The 19,405-nt window shown below is 41.6% G+C and overlaps 1 protein-coding gene across 7 annotated transcripts in view; it reads left to right on the forward strand.

The window, feature by feature from the left end:
- TTC23L (tetratricopeptide repeat domain 23 like) overlaps positions 1–19,405 on the forward strand; it is an 81,281-nt gene that overhangs the window by 23,123 nt on the left and 38,753 nt on the right. For all 7 annotated transcript variants that reach the window (XM_049862081.1, XM_049862077.1, XM_049862066.1 and 4 more), the window contains exons 5-8: positions 6,137–6,293; positions 7,856–7,981; positions 10,900–11,077; positions 12,608–12,716. In XM_049862081.1, the coding sequence (XP_049718038.1) occupies positions 6,137–6,293; positions 7,856–7,981; positions 10,900–11,077; positions 12,608–12,716 (570 nt within the window). The remainder of the gene's footprint in view (positions 1–6,136; positions 6,294–7,855; positions 7,982–10,899; positions 11,078–12,607; positions 12,717–19,405) is intronic.

Genomic DNA, 19,405 nt, shown 5'->3' on the forward strand with positions numbered 1-19,405 from the left:
GCTCCAAAACCAGTCACTGTCTCCCAGGGACTTCTCGTCCCGCCAGCCGTGTCGCTGCGCCGCCTCCACGGACTGGCTGGGCCCTCTCCCAGGGTTAGTTTAGGGGAGTAGGGCTGCACCCCGTGTTTGTGCCATGAGTAGATGCCGTGTTCAGCTCCCCTGTGCCCAGTCCAAAGCCCGGCGCCAAGGTTCCCCTCCTGGGACGCTGCGCTCCTGGCTCCAAAACCAGTCACTGCCTCCTGGGACTTCTCCCACCAGCCGCGTCACCACGCCGCCTGCCCGGACCGGCTGGGCCCCCTCCCGGGGTCAGTTCAGGGGGGTAGGGCTGCATCCCTTGTTTGCGCCGTCACAAGATTTTGTGTTCAGCTCTTCTGGGCCCAGTCCTAAGCCCGGCGCCAAGGTTACCTGACTGGGACGCTGGCTCCAGGCTCCGAAAACAGTCGCTGCTTCCCCGTATTTGTTCGTTCTCCGTCTCTGTCATTCAGGTCAACTCTTTAAATCTGTGTTTGTTGTTCAGGGTTCGTATATTGTTATGTATGTGATCGATTCACTTGTTTTTCCGAGTCTTTGTTGCAAGAGGTATCTGAGGTAGCGTCTACCTAGTCAGCCATCTTGGCCCTGCCTCTACTCAGGGTAGACATTTTTGATGAAGAAAAAAAGCATGGGCAAAGGTGGCTAAGTTGAATGTTTGTTTAGAAAGCAGTGAGCAGACTTGTCTGGCTAAGATTGGGACTGGTAAAATGCACCTGGGAAGGCGGATACAAAGGGGTAGATGGGCAGACCACCCAGACCACAGTGGGTTTTAAATGTAGGCCGAGGAATTTGTAATTTATTTGTAAGGAGCTTGTAATTTATAGGCAAGGAGGGCTTTTGGAGATTTTCCGCAAGAAGGATGAAAAAAATTGAAGCGCCCTTTCGGAAAGATTAATGTAGCAGTGATAGCAAGAACAGGAGCTACTTCACTCATCTTGGTCCGGAACTAGACTAGTGACAGTGGGAATAGGTGAAAAGGTGAGGATTCAGGAACCTGTGAAGGACATATACACTTAGCCTTTAAACTAGAAATCCTGCTTCTGGGAATATTTCCTAAATTGCACACTTATGAAATGATGTGTGCATTATTATTCTTTGAAGTATTGTTTGCATCAGCCCATCAATAGAGAACTAGTACATACACACATTGGAATATGTTGTTGTCATCAAATCGATTCCGACTCATGGTGACCCCATGTGTGCAGAGTAGAGCTGCCCCGTAGGGCTTCCAGAGCTGTAATGTTTACACAGGAGCCCTGGTGGTGAGGTGGTTGAGAGCTCAGCTGCAGTTGATGGGTTTGAGCCAGCTACCGTTCGGTTTTTGGTTTAATCTTTATGGAAGCAGACTGCCACATCTTTCTCCCACAGAGCAGTTGGTAAGTTCAAACCACTGACCTTTTGGTTAGCAGCTAAGCATTTAACTGGTGTGCCACCAGGGCTCCTCTGAAAATGTATTACCTATTGAAAAAATGATAATTAAAAAAAAATTGTGGAGGAAGAATTAGCAGGACATGGCATTCGGTTTGGGGGTGAGGAAAAGTGAGACCCAAAGTTGGTCCTCAAGTTTCAGGCTCCACAAGGTGCCGCTTTCAGAGACTGGCAGGTCATGAACAGGAAGTGGTCTGGGAAGAGGGATGATGGGCCAGGTTTGTTGTTGTTGTTGCTAATATAGTGATTTAAAATATAACATTGAAATTTGGAGGCAGAACTCAGGAGGAGAGAAGGAGAATCATAAGCATGAAAGAATATTTGAGATCAGAACTTGGGAGAGGAAATGGAAATTATAAGCATGGAGGCCGAGGTTGAAGTTATGGAGTTGATTATACCTCTGAGAGGGAAAAAGAAGAGGAAGTAGCTGAAAGGCAAATCATGGGGAATGGTTACATTAATGGAAGAGGAGGAAAAAGAAAAAAAACATGGAGACTTCATGTGTGTCAGAGTAGAACTGTGCTCTGAAGGGTTTTCAGTGGCTGATTTTTTGGAAGTAGGCCACCAGGCAGAGCCCTGGTGGCACAGTGATTAAGAGCTCGGCTGCTAACCAAAAAGTAGCCAGTTCAAATCCACTGAGCCGCTCCTTGGAAACCCTGTGGGGCAGTTCTACTCTGTCCTGTAGGATCACTATGAGTCAGAATTGACTTGATGGCAAAGAGTTTGGCTTTGGTTTTTTTGAGGTCACCAGGCCTTTCTTTTGGTATCTCTGGGTGGACTGGAACCTCCAGCCTTTCAGTTAGCAGCTGAACACATTAATCATTTGCACCACTCAGAGACTCACAAAGAGAATGAAACACCCTGGTAAAAAATTAGCTAAGAATCAATTAGAGAAGATTTATAAAGGAGAGGTCCCTAGGTGGTACAAACGGTTTACACTTGGGTGTTAACAGAAAGTTCTACCCAGTGGTGCACCGAGGGAAAGGCCTGGCAGTCTGCTTCCAGAAATTTTACAACCAAGAAAATCCTATGGAGCTCAATTCTACTCTGTAACATGTAGGGTCACCATGACTCAAAATCAACTCAGTGGCAACAGGTCTTTTTTGTTTTTTATAAAAGGAGAGCCAAGTTAGTGGAGAGTTCCTGGGTGGTGCTATCAGGTGGCATGCTCAGCTCCTAATTGAAATATTGGAGGTTTAAGTCCACCCAGAGGTGCCTCAAAAGAAAAGTCTGGTTATCTACTTTCAAAAAATCAGCCACTGAGAACCCTGTGGTGCAGTTCTACTCTGATACACATGGGGCCACCAGGAGTAGGAACCAATTCGGTAGCAACTGATTAAGTTAGTTCAGTGCCTTGGGAGCCAAGGGGAGAAGCCAAGCAGATGAGAGTGTCTGGTACTGCAACAAAATGGGGCCTCAGAAACAGCAATTGGATTTATTTATTAGGAGGTCTTTGGGAACTTTAGGAGAACAGCATCTGTGAAATGATCCCAAGAACCAGGGGAAAGTGGATGGGAAGGAACAGGGACTAGTAGACTACATATTCTACTTGCTACGTAACGGTCGCTGTGAGTCAGAATTTGACACACCAGCAATGGGTTTATGTACCGAAAGTGTGATGAAAAAATAGGAGGGCAGCCAGAGAAGGCAGAAAAGTCAAGGGAAGCTATTTTCTAAGATTAGGAGGCCCAGGAAGATTTTTGGTGGAGAGGAAGGAGCCAGTTAGGAGAGAGAGTTTGAAGGTTTTAAAAGATGGAGTAATTGATAGAATGGGGTTCTGGGATCAACAATATGAGAGAATGTGAGGCCTTGGCAAAGCAGAATGTATAAAAGACTGTTGGTTGGTACAGTAAAAAAAAAAAAAACCTCTTGCCATCGAGTTGATTCCGACTGGGTAGAACTGCCCCATAGGGTTTCCAAGGTGTGGCTGGTGGATTCGAACTGCCGACCTATTGGTAGCAGCCAAGCTCTTAACCATTGAGCCACCAGGGCTCCAGTAATGATGATAAAAAAAAAAAAATTTTTTTAATGATGATAAAAAAAAAAAGCGAATATTTATTCAGTATCACTTCATTTCTTTGTGCCAGACACTGTTTAATCCTTTTTTATAATTAATTAAATTAATCCTTGTCACAGCCCAGCGAGATAGAGGCTGTTACTTTAATTGCCTCTTTTTACTGTTGTAAAAATATGGGAGAAAAATGAGAATGTACGCTTACATCTGCCTGTGGTGCTACAGGCTCCACGTTTGCCAGCTCAGCATTTCTCACATGTACAGTTTAGTGAGATCAATTGCATCAGTCATGCTGTGCAACCGTCACCACTGTCCTTTGCCAATTTTCCAACCCCATGAACAAAAACTCAATGCTTCCTAAATAGCAATTCCCCCATCCCCCGCCACCTCTGTTAACCAGTATTAAACTCTGATCTCTCTATATTTACCTTTTCCATGAACTTCATAAGGAGCCCTAGTGGCGCAGTTGTTAAACATGCAGCTCCTAACTGAAAAGTTGGAAGTTTGAACCCACCAGCAGTTCCTCAGGAGAAGACACCTGGTGATCTGCTTTGGTGAATACTACAGCCTAGGAAACCGTATGACACCATTCTACTTTGTCATATAGGGCTGGTAGGAGTCAGAATCAACTCTGCGGTCGGAATCCACTAAATGGTACACGACAACAGCAAGAACAGTGAGCCCAGAGGATTGGTTGTGCTGATTCAGGGGGTGGTTTTCAGTAACTCCTCCCATTTCACCTTCTTTCTCCTCCTAACCCTGCATATGTTTCCAGTTTCCAGGGAAGCACCTGAATTTGGAGGCTGCCCTTCTTAATGACACATTCCCAAGGGCTGCCTGGTTGTGGAAAACAACCTGCTTGAAAAAAAGACTCTCTTAGTTACCTACTTTATTGTCTCAGCCCCTGAAGTAGAAACACCAGCTTCTGACGTCCCCGGAACAAAAAACCAAACCCATTGCCGTCGAGTCGATTCTGACTCATGGTGGCCCTAGAGGACAAAGTAGAATTGCCCCATAGGGTTTCCAAGGAGCACCTGGTGGATTTGAACTGCTGACTTTTTGTAAGCAGCCAAACTCTTAACCACAACACCACCAGGGTGTCACAGACAGTGCTTTTTGTGATCTTACTACTTCATTGCTCCTTCCTCAAGACCTAGAAGGGCTCCTCACTTCCTGTAAAAAGGTTCTACTAACTCAGTGTTTTCCTGAATGTGGTTCTCAGATTACCTGTACCAGTGTCACTTAGGGTGCTTGTTACAGATGTGAATTCTTACTTCCCACCTTCCACCTTGTGAATGGAGGCCCAGGAATCTGCATGTTAACAGGGTGTTTATGGTGCACAGTTGCTTAGAGAGCCACTGCTGTCTGGTAACTTAGGACAGCCCTTTCCTTGGGAGAGACAGAGTCTATTTTCTTTCCAGTTGAGACCTATGTAACATGTTGTCTCTGAGTGTTCTACAAAGACTTTGTGGTTTCCGGATCACTTTCAGGGCTTTTCCAGAGAAGGCTTTGTCCCCTCCCATTGTTGCAACTCATTAAAGAGGTCCAGCACATTTGGAACATGTGAGGGACACAGGCATCAAAAGGCAAATCTTTTCAAACTAGCCCCATTGCCATTGGCTTGCACCCAGACCATGAAACCAAGTTCCAAGGGCCAAAGGCAGTGTGCAGGCTGAGTAGGATGTGGGGCTGGGGTTGTGAAGAGAGGACTATGGCATCAGGATTGGGAGCATATTGGGCCTACGTGGCAGTGGTGGGTGTGTTTATCAGCCCTGGGTGCATGCAGAGAGGAGGCTGAAAGTGAACACCAACCCTTACAGTTTTCAGGAGGGAAGAGGGTAATTCCTAGGGTATATCCTCTGATGGCCTTTCTGGTTTCCCCAGGGCTTCCCCTTCCCCATCAGGGATCACTAGACACAACCGAGGCTGGAGGTTAAAGAAATAATCTGGCAAGCTGAACATTCCCAAGCCTCCCTCTGTTAACTGGACAAGTAGTGGTTCCACTCAGTGCCCAAGAATACCATCCTTAGGTAGAAAACAAGGAGACAAAACCTTTATCTTCTCAGTGAAGGGCCTCACGGCATTTAGAATTTAGATTCTTTTCATATGTGTGTGACCAGTTAGTGTCATTAGCTTCATCTTGGGTTGAAAAACTCTCCAGATGTGGGTAATTGCATTCATAAGCTCTTGTATTTATAGAAGCACAGCACTCTGTGACATAACCTCGTTGGTTTTCGCAGTATCTCGATGTGTTTGGTAAGGGGCCGTTTCTGTAATTACTGTTCTCAGTCTACATTTGGAGCATGGAAGAAGCTTTGCGAGATGAAAAGGTCACATGGCATTAGCGTCAGAACTGGGAGAGGGATACTCAGCTTCCTCCCTGTCTCTCTCAGTGGTTTCCAAACAAGGTCTACCAACGAATGCAGGGATGTTGAGTCTCTTGGGTCCCCTTCCTCTACAGATTCCAACTTAGTAGGCCTGAGGAATCTGTATTTGTAACAAGCTCTCCAGATAATTCTGATGCACAGCCAGGTTTGGGAACCATTACTGTAGATCATGTAATAATCAAACTGCTATCTTTTCTCCTCCCATGAGTGTCTTTCACTGAATCCTGTCTTTTTAATCTTTGTTTTCTTGCCACCCACCCTTAAATTTCCCCAGGCCTCCCAGCTCAGGCCAAGAAACATGCTGAGTCAGCCAGGAGCACGCTGCTGACCTGGAAGGTAAACACAACCTCAAACAGGGAGGCAAAGGAAATTGTGGAAACGCTGATCATGCTCTACTACACTCTGGGAGTAGCCTGGCTCCTGCAGAACCAATATCCTTCCTTCCCTGCGGGGTCCAGGGGTCAGGACTGCAGGCCGCACATGTCAGATGAGTCCTCTCACACCTAGGGTGGGAGATTGAGCTAAAACCCTGTAGCTCTGTTCCAAAACACAAGCCCTCCACAAACCTCTTATCTCCACCTGGTAGTGTGTAAACTTCCCTCCTGTGTCTATTCCTATCCACCATGAGTTTAGCCATGGGAGGGATCTCCCTGGGAGCACATTTCTAGCCCCAGGTAGCCAGTTGGAAGTCTGTCTGAGTCTGTCTTCACTGGGCACCCAAGAAAACCAGTATCAGCAATGATGTGGGGGCAGGTTTCAGAAAAACGAGGACATGCATGACTGTGGTTAGGGGTGGTGCAGGAAGGGAGAAAATGGGTGGTCATTTAAAGCACTGTTTGGCAAATGAGGCTGCATATCGTAATCCCCTGGGGAGCTTTAAGAATCACTGATGTCTGGGCCCCACCCCAGAGATTTAGATTTAATAGGTATGGGGTATGCCTGTTCACTGAGACTTTTTAAAAGCTCCCCAGGTGATTGGAACCATCATTTTATTTTTTTTTTGAAATGCTGTTGATAATACTGCTCATGAAGCCACAGGCCAAGCAAAATAGATAAAAGAAGTAGTTCTCCGTGTTCCCAGAGGACAGTTAAATGTGCCTCTCCTCAAAAAGCTTGTGATTTTGGCAGCCTTTTGAGACCATCTCTCTTGAAAACTGCTAAGGGCATTTCATGTTTTTTGAATAATCGTGAGCACTCTTTGAGCCTGTTTGTCCCCAGCCTCTTTTCTCTACACCTCCCCTTCTCTAAAACCAAATAACCCATGGCTGTTGAGTCGATTCTGACTCACAGCGATCCCATAGGACAGGGTGGAACTGCCCCATAGGGTTTTCAAGGCTGTAAATCTTAATGGAAGCAGACAGCCACATCTTTCTCCCATGGAGCGGCTACTGGGTTCGAATCACTGACCTTTTGGTTAGTATCCGAGTGCTTTAACCACTGCACCACCACTTCTCTACTGATGATCACCTTGTAAAATCTGATCTGTGGTCTTCTACTGTAATACCCTCAGCAGAGGGAAAAGGAGGGAACTAGAAAAGGAGGGATTTTCCTTCCTGCTGTTAGTCACTCAACAAAGCCCTGCTTTTGCTTGGACTTTCTAAACGGCCCAGGAAAAGCCCCTTTCAGCAGAATTAGTTCCTCTCTGTATCTGTTCAGAGGAACCAACTTGGGAAAAATGAAGAAATGTTATCGCACAGTGAAATGCCTCTAAAGGAAATCTAGTGTAACTTAGAGCTTCCGTTCATGCCTCCAGAGGCCTGCCACCCGCCCCAGCCCTGGATTCAGGCAGCCACCACAGGACACCCAAGGCCCTTGTTCTTTTGTGAAGAATTCTTCCTTCTCAACAGCGAATGCTGGAGAATGGAGCCCCTAGTTAAGTGCACCTTTTCAAATACTGCTCCTTTTTCCCATGGGGCCCTCTTTGGTTATCAACTGCTGTCTCTGGCCACTGGGGCTTCGTTTGTGTGCCTGGCATTTTCCTTGACTGTTTGACTGGCAGAGAGGCCTATTTCAACCTGCAGAAGGCAGAGAGAAGCATGAAGGAGCTCAAAGAATTAGATAAGGGACGCATTGGTAGATTACGAGTCTCAGAGAAAGACATAACAATTGCTTTGGGCAGGTAAGCAGTGGGCTTAGAGACGTTTATGCTTTTATGAATGAGGCCTGGCATTACAGAAGTGTTCTGTACTCTCTACAAAAGAGGAGAGAAATATTTGGGGGGAAAATGTAGAAAATCAAATGGTAATAAACAAGGCTGTAATTTACTAAGGGTATACATTGCTCAGACCTTTAAGCCCCGTTTAATCCTCTCGACCACCATGAGGTAGTTGGTACAGTTATTAACTTACTAGAATGAGCAAGGAAACTAAAGTTGAGGTTGAACAAATTGTCCAAGGTGACAGATCTTGAGTGTTGGATCCATGATCTGAACTTGGGCTCAACCCTTCCTCAGACTACCTCTCACATATATTCTAGAACTACGTTTTTTTTTTGTCTCTTTCCACCTACTTTTGCTGTTAAATGTGACATCTTAATAGACGAGGAAGGAGCACTTAATGAAGACAGTTTATTGGGGGCCCATGAAAGCTAAGCACAGCTCATGCATTTTTTTTTAAATATTTTTTTCGTTAAGTGTATTCACAGCAAAACGTAAAACCAATTCAGCAGTTTCTACACACACAATTCAGTGATGTTGTTTATATTCTTTGAGTTGCAGTCCATGAATTTTTAAGGGAAGTTCTGTTTCATATGGACGCAAAGTTCATGGCATTTCTTCAAGCCAGAACAAGACTTAACTGTTTTGCCTTTGAGTTAGGGATCCTCTGAGAATCAGAATATTTAGAAATGAGAGCAGGCCCATGAGATTATCAGGAGAAAAAAAATAGGAGGTTTACTATTCCCTAGATTTTCCAAATATCTTTATATTCTTGAAACCAATCTGTTTGCAAACTGTAAGTACTTGGCACGGTAGGGCAGATGATGGAATGGTGAGTAAATGAAATGCATGCATCATGCCTGCCTCCTCGAAACAACCATGAACCTAGAAGTCAAGTGGGAGATGGTGGGGCCATGTCTGAATGCCCAAAGCTAAATCAAACTATTGACTAAGCCCATAAAAAAAAAAAAAAAGCCCATAGGACCATAAATTAGAGGCTGCTGTCACACAGCGCAGTGACTAAGGTTTTGTGCTTGTGTGAAAAATAGCCTAGCTCCTTTTTCAGAGTAAATGTTTGATCCTTTCATTTATTCAGTGTACACTGTTTACTGAGTTCCTACTTCATACGGGCACTGTTGTAAGTGTTGTAATGCACACTAGGTGTAACTACATACTGTTGTAAGTGCTTTATGTGATTTATTTCATTCATTCCTCACCACAAACTTATGAAGTAGGTATTTTTACTATTTTCGTTTTATAGATGAGAAAATTAAGACACAGTTTAAGCAACACAGGGTGACACAACTAGTTGGTAGAAGAGGTAGAGCTATAATTGAGGCATCTGAATCTGTAGCTCACCCTCTATACCTCATAGAGTTATGTTTGATAGTGGCCAAAGTCCATGTTCCCATTTTAAGGGTGGGGAAGCTAAAGCAAGATTGTTCAAGCCAATCTCTATATGGTCTGGTTGGTCAAAAGAAATTTTTCTGTGTGAAGAATTATCAGATAACAAACCAGTGCTCTCTTGATTGTTAATCCTAGTCTCTGAGGGAAGGATAAATATTCTAACTTAAAAAAAAAATCATAACTATTGTTAGAATGTCTTATATAAAAAATTTTATATATGTGTACACATATACATATATATATTTTTAATTTAACTTGGGAATACAAAGATGGGGCAAGGTATGAGAGGGGAAATAATTATGTATTACTATATGTCCCGTGATTTTACGTATAATATTTAATCTAATCTTCACAATAACCTTGAGATTTAGGTATTTTTAACCTTATTTTGAGTCCCTGGGTGGTGTTCATGGTTAATGCGCTTGGCTCCTAACCATAAGGCTGGAGGTTCAAGTCCACTTAGAGGCACTCTGGAAGAAAGGCCTGGCAGTCTACTTCTAGAAGAATCTGCCACTGAAAACCCTATGGAGCACAGTTCTACTCTGGTGCACATAGGGTCACGATGAGTCGAAATCAACTGTATGGCACATACAAACAACAACCTTGTTTTATTCAGAAGGAAAGTTAGGCTCTCAGAATGCACATAAAGCTAATAACTATAGATATTTGGTCTACCCATTTTCTTGTGCCTCACTTTCTCTAGAAAGATTAGCTCAACCAAATATCATTTTATCCTCATTTTTGAGAAGCATATTGCCAATTCTGTCATGGAAAATTTGAAAATATGTACAGGTATGAAAAAAAAAGTCATTTGTAATATCACTACCCTGATACAACTGCTTTGGATATTTTATCTTTTTCCTTCTAACCTTTTCTTTATATGTGTGTGTCATAGGTACAGTTTTATATCATGGTTTTTTACTTAGCACGTTTTGACTATCTTCCCATACTGTTAGTCTAAAAAGAAAACTTTATTTTTAATGTCTGTGAAGTATTTTAGTTTATGGCTCTTTCGTAATTTATTTTACAAGCCTCCTTTGGGGGATATTTATGTTGCGTTCTCTATCCTTTTTCATTTTTACTGAGGAAGAATAAACCAAACTAAATCAAGCGAAACAAAACGGAAACTTTCTTTGGCCCGAAAGAGAGGAAGCCAGAGGCAATAAAACTTTGATTTTTAGAGAATCTGAGTTAATGGATAAAGTATCCTATCTTGTGAGTTGCTGAAAACCATTTTTTCCATTTACATTTTTATAAAATTAGGGTATAGCATGATGTAGTAATGGGTTTAATGAATGGCAGTCCGTGGAACCAGATGGGTAAAATGCAGGTTAATAGGAGTTTACTCTTGCCTGCAGGGCTAGATTTGGAGATGACTGGCCTATGGAGATGAAATTGCTTAGGTCTTGGAACTTTTGTGTCTGAAAAGTAAGTGGCCTTTCTGTGACTTCCCATCTTCATCTCTTTTCTTCTAGAGCCTCCTTGGCCATTCAGAGGTTGAACCTAGCCCTGGCATACTTTGAAAAGGCAATTGGCAACGTCATTGCTAGCAAGGGTGAAAAGACATCTGATCTGATCAGCCTGTATGAGGAAGTTGCTCAGATTGAGCAGCTGAGGAGGAACCATGAGCAGGCCATCCAGTACTTGCAGCAGGTTGGTGGGTTGGCTGGAGTCAGGCCGTGTGGACTTGTTTGGCTCCAGGCCAGTTCCTAGGGCCAGGGAAGCTTGGGCTTCTCAGAAGAGCAAGGGGATGGGATTGATTCCATTTTAACCCCGACTTCCCTCCAAATCTATGTGAGAGCCCTTCCTCAACTTTAAATGACTTGGGCAGAGGACGCTGACTCAGGGTGAGTGCGTTGGCTGCATGACCCAGTCTGGTGGCAGCACTTCCCCTCCCAGCTCCTTCTCTCATCACTGTCGGAGCTAGGAAGAGGAAGCCAAGTGTGAGTCCACTCCAAGAAAAAAGCCATGCCGAGCAACTGAACTTAAGTCTTAGCAAACGCAAAGGGCTTTTTAAATGAAAAATCATGATATTTTGGTATAACAGTGTCACCTGTCCTTTAAGCCAGTCTACATGGTTGTGTTTCCAAGTCTAAGGTTAAGATAACAAAAGGGTGTTTCACTTGGAGGTAGCTAAGTTGTCAAATGTCCAGAGGGGAAAAAAAACAAATGAAGGAATGTTGAGGCTATCATATGAAAAACGTTTGTTGTTGTGGTGTTGTTAGGTGTCATCGAGTGGGTCCCTACAAATAGCACAACAGAACAAAACACTGCCCGGTCCTGTACCATCCTTAACAATCATTGTTATGCTTGAGCTCATTGTTGCAGCCACTGTGTCAGTCAGCCTTCTTGATGGTCTTCCTCTTTTCCGCTGACCCTGTACTTTGCCAGGTATGATGTCCTTCTCCAGGGACTGATCCCTCCTGAGAACATGTCCAAAGTACGTAAGATGCAGTCTTGCTGTCCTTGCTTCTAAGGAACATTCTGGTTGTACTTCTTCCAAGACAGATTTGTTCGTTCTTTTGGCAGTCCATGGTATATTCAATATTCTTCGCCAACACCACTATTCAAAGGCGTCAGTTCTTCTTCCGTCTTCCTTATTCATTGTCCAGCTTTCGCATGCATATGATGTGATTGAAAATACCATGGCTTGGGTCAGGCGCACCTTAGTCTTCAAGGTGACATCCTTGCTTTTCGACACTTTAAAGAGGTCCTTTGTAGCAGGAAAACGTTTAGGGCACGTTTATGTATCATGTACTTGAAACTGCCCTTGAACTGCTAAACTCACCTTTTCTCTCTTCAAAATGAGCACCCTGCTTGTTGCTTCAATCAAATGTCTTCCATAGCTAAAACAGAATGAAAATACTGGATTTCCTGTGCCATAGAAAAGGTGCACTGCAATCCAACAGCATCCGTGAAAACAGCATGAGCCTGAAGAAGGGCATATGGACAATCTCATAATCCCATGTTGCTAACATCACATTTAGGAGAAATGTCAGGAAATGCCCATATCAAGGCAGTGATTCCCTCCTTACGGAGACTCCAACACATCTGTCATCTAACTCCATGATTAGCTATATATTGGCTCTTAATCAACTAACAGTTCCGTAAGAGCCCCTAGAAAATCCACAGTGAAGCACTGTCATTTGTGCACTTACTTTGTCATGATTTTCTTTATTCCAGGCCTATTCCATCTGTGTGTCTGTTTTCACGGAAGTCAGCCCGAGAACCGCAGAGGCGAGTGCATTACTAGCCAAAGCTTATGCCATGTCTGGAGAGGCCCAGCGCAGGGGTAGGTAGCAGAGGTGGTCGTGCAGTTATCATAGTTTCCCAGTCACAGGAAGGAAGCACATTGGCACATGATCTGTCTATAAGCATGAATAGATTGTAATTCACTACTCATGTGGTGATAGAGATATTATGCTGGACTGTTTTGCACCAAATCTCTTATGCATGAATTTGGCCTTGATGACAGCCCCCCAGATTAGTTGGAATATCAAAACCAATATGATGATCTGATTTCTGTTTCATTTATTCCCATAGAATCTCAGCATGGAGTAGAGATCATACACACTGTAAATGTGACCTGTGATGTGTTGGTTGATGAGGAAATCCAATGATAAGAGAAAAGCATTGCCTCCTAGTTTCCTCCTCCTTCACTATCAACCTCTTTACACGTTGGCTCTTTTCCTCTGGCTTATAGGAGAGGATGTTTATTGCAGTTAGAATTTTCTTGACTTATATTCAAAAGTGAGGTATTGGGGGTTCTTTGTCTGGCAAGGTCATCCTTTTGGAAAGTGGGTATCTTTGGGAGAGACGATGGACCAGTGAGGAAGGACAGTGCCCACCTTCAGCTGGCCCGATCAGATTAGTGGGCACTGGTAGATTCATTGGCCAGTCAGGAGAAACTTGGGACTGCATTTTTTAAATGTTTATTTTCTCTGCTTATAAAAGTAATCCATTTTGGTGTACATTATTTTCTCAATGTGTATGAGTATGTGTATGTTTGTGGGTATTGTAGGTTTTACATCCTACTTTTTTCCACTCTTGTATTTCCTCATGTCGTTAAATGTTTTTCAGTTTGCAGAAGTTATTTTGATATTTTAATTTTTTTCATGAATAGACATGCATTATATAGCATAAATGTTCATTGTAGATTTCCTGATTCTATTTTCCAGCTAAATATGTTTCTCCTTTTTGAAATGTTCTTGTGTGTGCTCGCAGTATATATACTACGTATATAACCCAGTGCCGTCGAGTCATATATACATATCTATATATTTGAGTTTATTTTTTAAATAGTTTTTGTAGTTTTAAAATAATTTGTGAATATATAAAATTTTATTTGTTAGTTTTTTTACTGAGAAAAAGTTATGCCTGTTGACTTGGGAAATTCCAAGGCCACTTTATTCTTTTCTTTGTATACCGATTTTTAATTTTAAAGAAAATCTGGATCTTTACCTCATATCATTTGCTAAATTAAATTCCAGTTGGATTAAAATTTTATACATCAAAACTGAAAACGTAAATTAACCAGAAGAAAATATAGTACTGGAATAGAAAGTACTAAATTGGGGGGAAAGAATCTCCAAGCACACACAAAGACATACCATAAAAGAATATCAAAAGATTTAATTACATCGAGATCTAAAACTTGTACCTGCAAAAAGTACTGTAAACAAAATTGAAATAGCCTGAATAATCCTATAACTATTGAACAAAATGAATTTGAGTTAACTTTCCAAAAAAATCTCCAGGCCTAGATGGATTCATTGGCAAATTCTACCAAAAACTTAAAGAAGTAATAACACCAGTTGTACACAATTTCTTCCAGAAGATAGAAAAGGAGGGAACATTTCCCAGCTCATTTCATGAGCCAGCTTTATTGTGATACCAACACCAGACAAAGACATTAAAAGAAAACTGAAGACCACTGTTGTTAGGTGCCATCAAGAAGGTTCCCATTCATAGCAACACTAAGTACAACAGAATGAAACACTTCCCAGTCCTGTACCATCCTCACAATCGTTGCTATATTTGAGCCCATTGTTGTAGCCACTGTGTCAGTCCATCTCATTGAGGGTCTTCCTCATTTTCAGTGACCCTCTACTTTAGCAAGCATGATCTCCTTTTCCGGAGACTGGTCCCTCCTGAAAACATTTCCAAAGTATGTGAGATGAAGTCTTGCCATCCTCGCTTCTAAGAAGCATTCTGGCTGTACATCTTCCAAGACAGTTTTGTTCATTCTTCAATCCATAGTATATTCAATATTCTTCACCAGCACCAAAATTTAAATGCATCAATTCTTCTTCGGTTGTCCTTATTCATCGTCCAGCTTTCACATGCTGTGAGGCAATCGAAAATACTGTGGCTTGGGTCAGGCGCACCTTAGTCTTCAAAGTGCCGTCTTTGCTTTTTAACCCTTTAAAGAGGTCTTTTGCGCAGATTTGCCGAATGCAATGCATCTTTTTGATTTCCTGTCTCCTGCTTTCATGGGCATTGATTGTGCATACAAGTAAAATGAAATCCTTGACAACTTCAATATTTTCTCTCTTTATCATGATGTTGCTTATTAGTCCAGCGTGAGGATTTCTGTTTTCTTTATGTTGAGGTGTAATTCATACTGAAGGCTGTAGTCTTTGATCTTCATCAGTAAGTGCTTCAAGTCCTCTTTGCTTTCAGCAAGTAAGGTTGTGTAATCTGCATATTACAAGTTGTTAATGAGTCTTCTTCTAGCCCTGATGCCACGTTCTTCTTAACAGTCCAGCTTCTCGGATTATTTACTCAGCATATAGATTGAATAAGTATGGCAAAAGAATACAGTTCTGTCCTATACCTTTCCTGATTCTAAACCATGCAGTATCCCCTTGTTCTGTTTGAACAACTGCCTCTTGGTCTGTGTACAGGTTTCACATGAGCACAATTAAGAATTCCCCTTCTTCACAACGTTATCCATAATTTGTTATGATCCACACAGCCGAATACCTTTGCATAGTCAGTAAAACACAGGTAAACATCTTTCTAGTATTCTCTACTTTCAGCCAAGATCTATCTGCATCAGCAGCAAAATCTCTTATTCTATGCCCTCCTCTGAATCTGGCTTGAATTTCTGGCAGTTCCCTGTCCATGTACTGCTGAAACTGTTTCTGAATTATCTTCAGCAAAATTTTACTTGCATGTTATATTAATGGTATTATTTGATAATTTCTGCATTCCTTTGGATTATCCTTCTTTGGAATGGGCACAAATATGAATCTCTTCCAGTTGGTTGTCCAGGTAGCTGTCTTTCAAATTTCTTGGCACAGACTAATGAGCACTTCCAGCATCGCCTGTGTTTGTTGAAACATCTCAGTTGGTATTCTGTCAGTTCCTAGAGCCTTGTTTTTCTCCAGTGTCTTTAGTGCAGCTTAGACTTCCTCCTTTAGTACCATCAGTTCTTGATCGTGTGCTACCTCCTGAGATGGTTGAATGTCGATCAGTCCTTTTTGGTACAGTGACTCTGTGTATTCCTTCCATCTTCTTGTGATGCTTCCTGTGCCATTCAATATTTTGTCCATGGAATCCTTCAATAGGCTTGAATTTTTTCTTTAGTTCTTGCAGCTTGAGGAATGCCGAGTATGTTCTTCCCTCTAGTTTTCTAACTCCAGGTCTTTACACATTTCATTATAATATTTTACTTTGTCTTCTCAAGCTGTCCTTTGAAATCTTTTTAGCTCTTTTACTTCATCATTTCTTCCTTTCGCTTTAGCTTTTCTACGTTCAAGAGCAAGTTTCAGAGTCTCTTCTGACATCCATTTTGGTCTTTTCTTTCTTTCCTGTCTTTTTAATGACCTTTTGCTTTCTTCATATATGGTGTCTTTGATATTATCTTGCTCATCTGGACTTTGGTTATTAGTGTTCAGTGCATCAAATCTCTTCTTGAGATGGTCTCTGAATTCAGGTGAGATATACTCAAGGTCGTATTTTGGCTCTCTGGACTTGGACTAATTCTCCTCAGCTTCAGCTCAAACTTGTATATGAGCAATTGATGGTCTATTCTGCAGTTGGCCCCTGGCCTTGTTCTGATTGATGATATTGAGCTTCTCCATCGTCTCTTTCCACAGATGTAGCCAATTCGATTCCTGTGTATTCCATCTGGTAAGGTCCATGTATATAGTCACTGTTTATGTTGTTGAAAAAAGGTATTTGCAATGAAGAAGTTGATTGTCTTGCAAAATTTTATTGTATGATCTCCTGTGTTGTTTCTATCACCAAGGCCATACCATGAACATAGATATAAAAATCCTCAACAAAATACATATCGATATATAAAAAAGAATGATACTCAGTGACCAAGTAAGGCACTTTTCTTGAGAATGTTAGGCTGGTTCAGTATTCAAAACTCAACCATTCATTAAAGGTGTTGACATCGGTGGGGGGAAAGGAGCTCAGTCAATATAGTATACCACATTAGCAGTCTAAAGGAAGATATATAATCTTATCAACTGATGAAAAAAACACATTTGACAAAATTACACATCCATTCATAATGGAAGGGAACACCCTTAACCTGATAAAAGACACGTACAAAAAAACCTACAGCTAGTAACACACTTAATCGTAAAAGGCTGGATACTTTCCCCTAAGATCAGGAACAAGGCAAAGATGTTCACTTTAACCTCTCTGTTCAACATGGTACTCGAAGTCCTAGGCAGTGCAATAAAGGAAAAATAGAAAAAAGAAATAAATAAAAGGCATGCAGACTGGAAAGGAGGAAATAAAGCTGGCCTTATTTGCAGACAACATGATTGTTTCTCGAAATTCCAAGGAATCTACAAAATTCCTAATAATTGAATTTAAGTTTAGCAAGATCACAGGATACAAAGTCACACAAAAACCAATTGTATTTCTACATGCTAGCAATGTGCATCTGGAAACTGAATTTTTTTTTTTTTAGATACAGGCTGTCCCTTGGGTAGAATGAGATCCATTCTAAGTGTGTCTTTAAGAATTTGTAGGTAAGCCAGACCAGATACATAGGGTTCTTACTTAGCCTTACTTTAGTGCAAGAAAAGGCGCAAAGCCTCTTCAGTTATTTAAAAGCTGCGTGTACAGCAACTGAAGGTGATATTTGTTTTGCGTAGGTGTTGGTTCAGTCATAGCAAAGTGAGAGCAAATTTACGTAACATTAAAGGGCAAGTGGGAGTTGTCCACAACGTTCCCAACCTGGGGACTGCCTGTACCATTTGCAGTAGCTGTACCCCGAAATGAAATACTTAGGGATAAATCAGACAAAATATGTACAGGATCTATATGTTCAATACTACAAAATGCTAAGGAAAGAAATCAAAGGAGACCTAAATAAATGGAGAGAATATACTGTGTTCGTTGTTTGGAAGACTCACCATAGTAAAGGTGACAGTTCTTAGCTTGATCTATGAATTTAGCACAATTACTATGAAAATCCCAGCAGGAATTTTTTTAACTACAGAGAAGCTGATTTTGAAGTTTACATGGAAAGGCAAAGAAACTAAAATAGCTAAAACAATTTTGAAAAAGAATAATAAAGTTGAAGGACTCATACTACCTTATTTTAAGATTTACTGTAAAGCAATGTGGAGAGAGTGTGGTACTGGCAAAAGGATAGACACAGAAATCAGAGTCAGTGGAACAGAGTAGAGAGCCCAGAAATAGACCTACATAAGTACAGCCGATTAATTTTTCACAAAGGTGCAAAAGCAATTCGTTGGAGACAGGATAGTTTTTTCAACAAATGGTGTGGGAACAACTGGACACCTGTAAGCAAAAAAAAAAAAAGAATCCCAACCGAAACATCGCATCTTATATAAAAACCTCGCATCTTATATAAAAACTAACTTAAAATGAATCATGAATCTAGATATAAAACCGTAAAACTTTTAAGAAGAAAATGGAAGACAGTCTCCGTGACTTCAGGTTAGCACAGAGTTCTTAGGTGTGACACCAAATGTTGTTGTTGATAGGTGCCGTCAAGTCGGCTCCAACTCACAGTGACCCCGTGTACCAGAGAACAAAACACTGCCCAGTCCTGTGCCGTGCTCATAGTCGTTGTTATGCTTGAGCCCATTGTTGCAGCCGTTGTGTCAGTCCGTCTCGTTGAGGGTCTTCTTCTTTTCTGCTGACCCTCTACTTTACCAAGCATGATGTGCTTCTCCAGGGACTGATCCCACCTGATAGTATGTCCAAAGTATGTAAGACATGGTCTCACCATTCTTGCTTCTAAGGAGCATTCTGTTTGTACTTCTTCCACTAAATGTACAATCTGTAAAAGAAAATACGGAAAAATTGGACTTCATCAAAATTGAAAACGTTTGCTCTGAAAAGACACAATTAAGGGAATAATGGAGAGAAAATATTTGCAAATCACATATTTGATAAAAGATATATCTAGAACTTGTATAAAGAACTCTCGAAACTCAATAGTAGCAGCACTGTTCCCAGTAGCCAAAAGGTGGAAACAAGTTCCATGTTCGTCAGTGGATGAATGGGTAAACCAATTGTGGTATATTCTTACAATGGAATATCATAAAGCCATAAAAAGGAATGAAGTACCAAGATACGCTACAACATTGAGGAACCTCAAAAATCTTATGCTAAGTGAAAGGAGTCAGACACAAAGGATCACATATTGTTTGATTCTATTAATATGAAATCTCCAGACAGATTGGTGCTTGCCAGGTCTGGAGGGAGAGAGGCATGGAGGAGTAAGTGCATAAATGGGAATGGGCTCTTTTTTGGGAGTGATAAAAAATGGTTTGAAACTAGATAGAGGTGGTGGTTGCAAACATTGTAAATGTACTAAATGCCACTGAATTGTTCACTTTAAAATGATTGATTTTATGTTGTGTGAATTTTGCCTCCTTAAAAAAAACTCAAGAAAACAACCCAATTAAAAAACGGGCAGAAGATTGAACAGACACTTTACCAAAGAGGGTATACCAAACCAAAACCAAACCCAGTGCC

Source organism: Elephas maximus, chromosome 2 (genome assembly GCF_024166365.1).
Source record: "Elephas maximus indicus isolate mEleMax1 chromosome 2, mEleMax1 primary haplotype, whole genome shotgun sequence".
Taxonomy (NCBI): Eukaryota; Metazoa; Chordata; class Mammalia; order Proboscidea; family Elephantidae; genus Elephas; species Elephas maximus.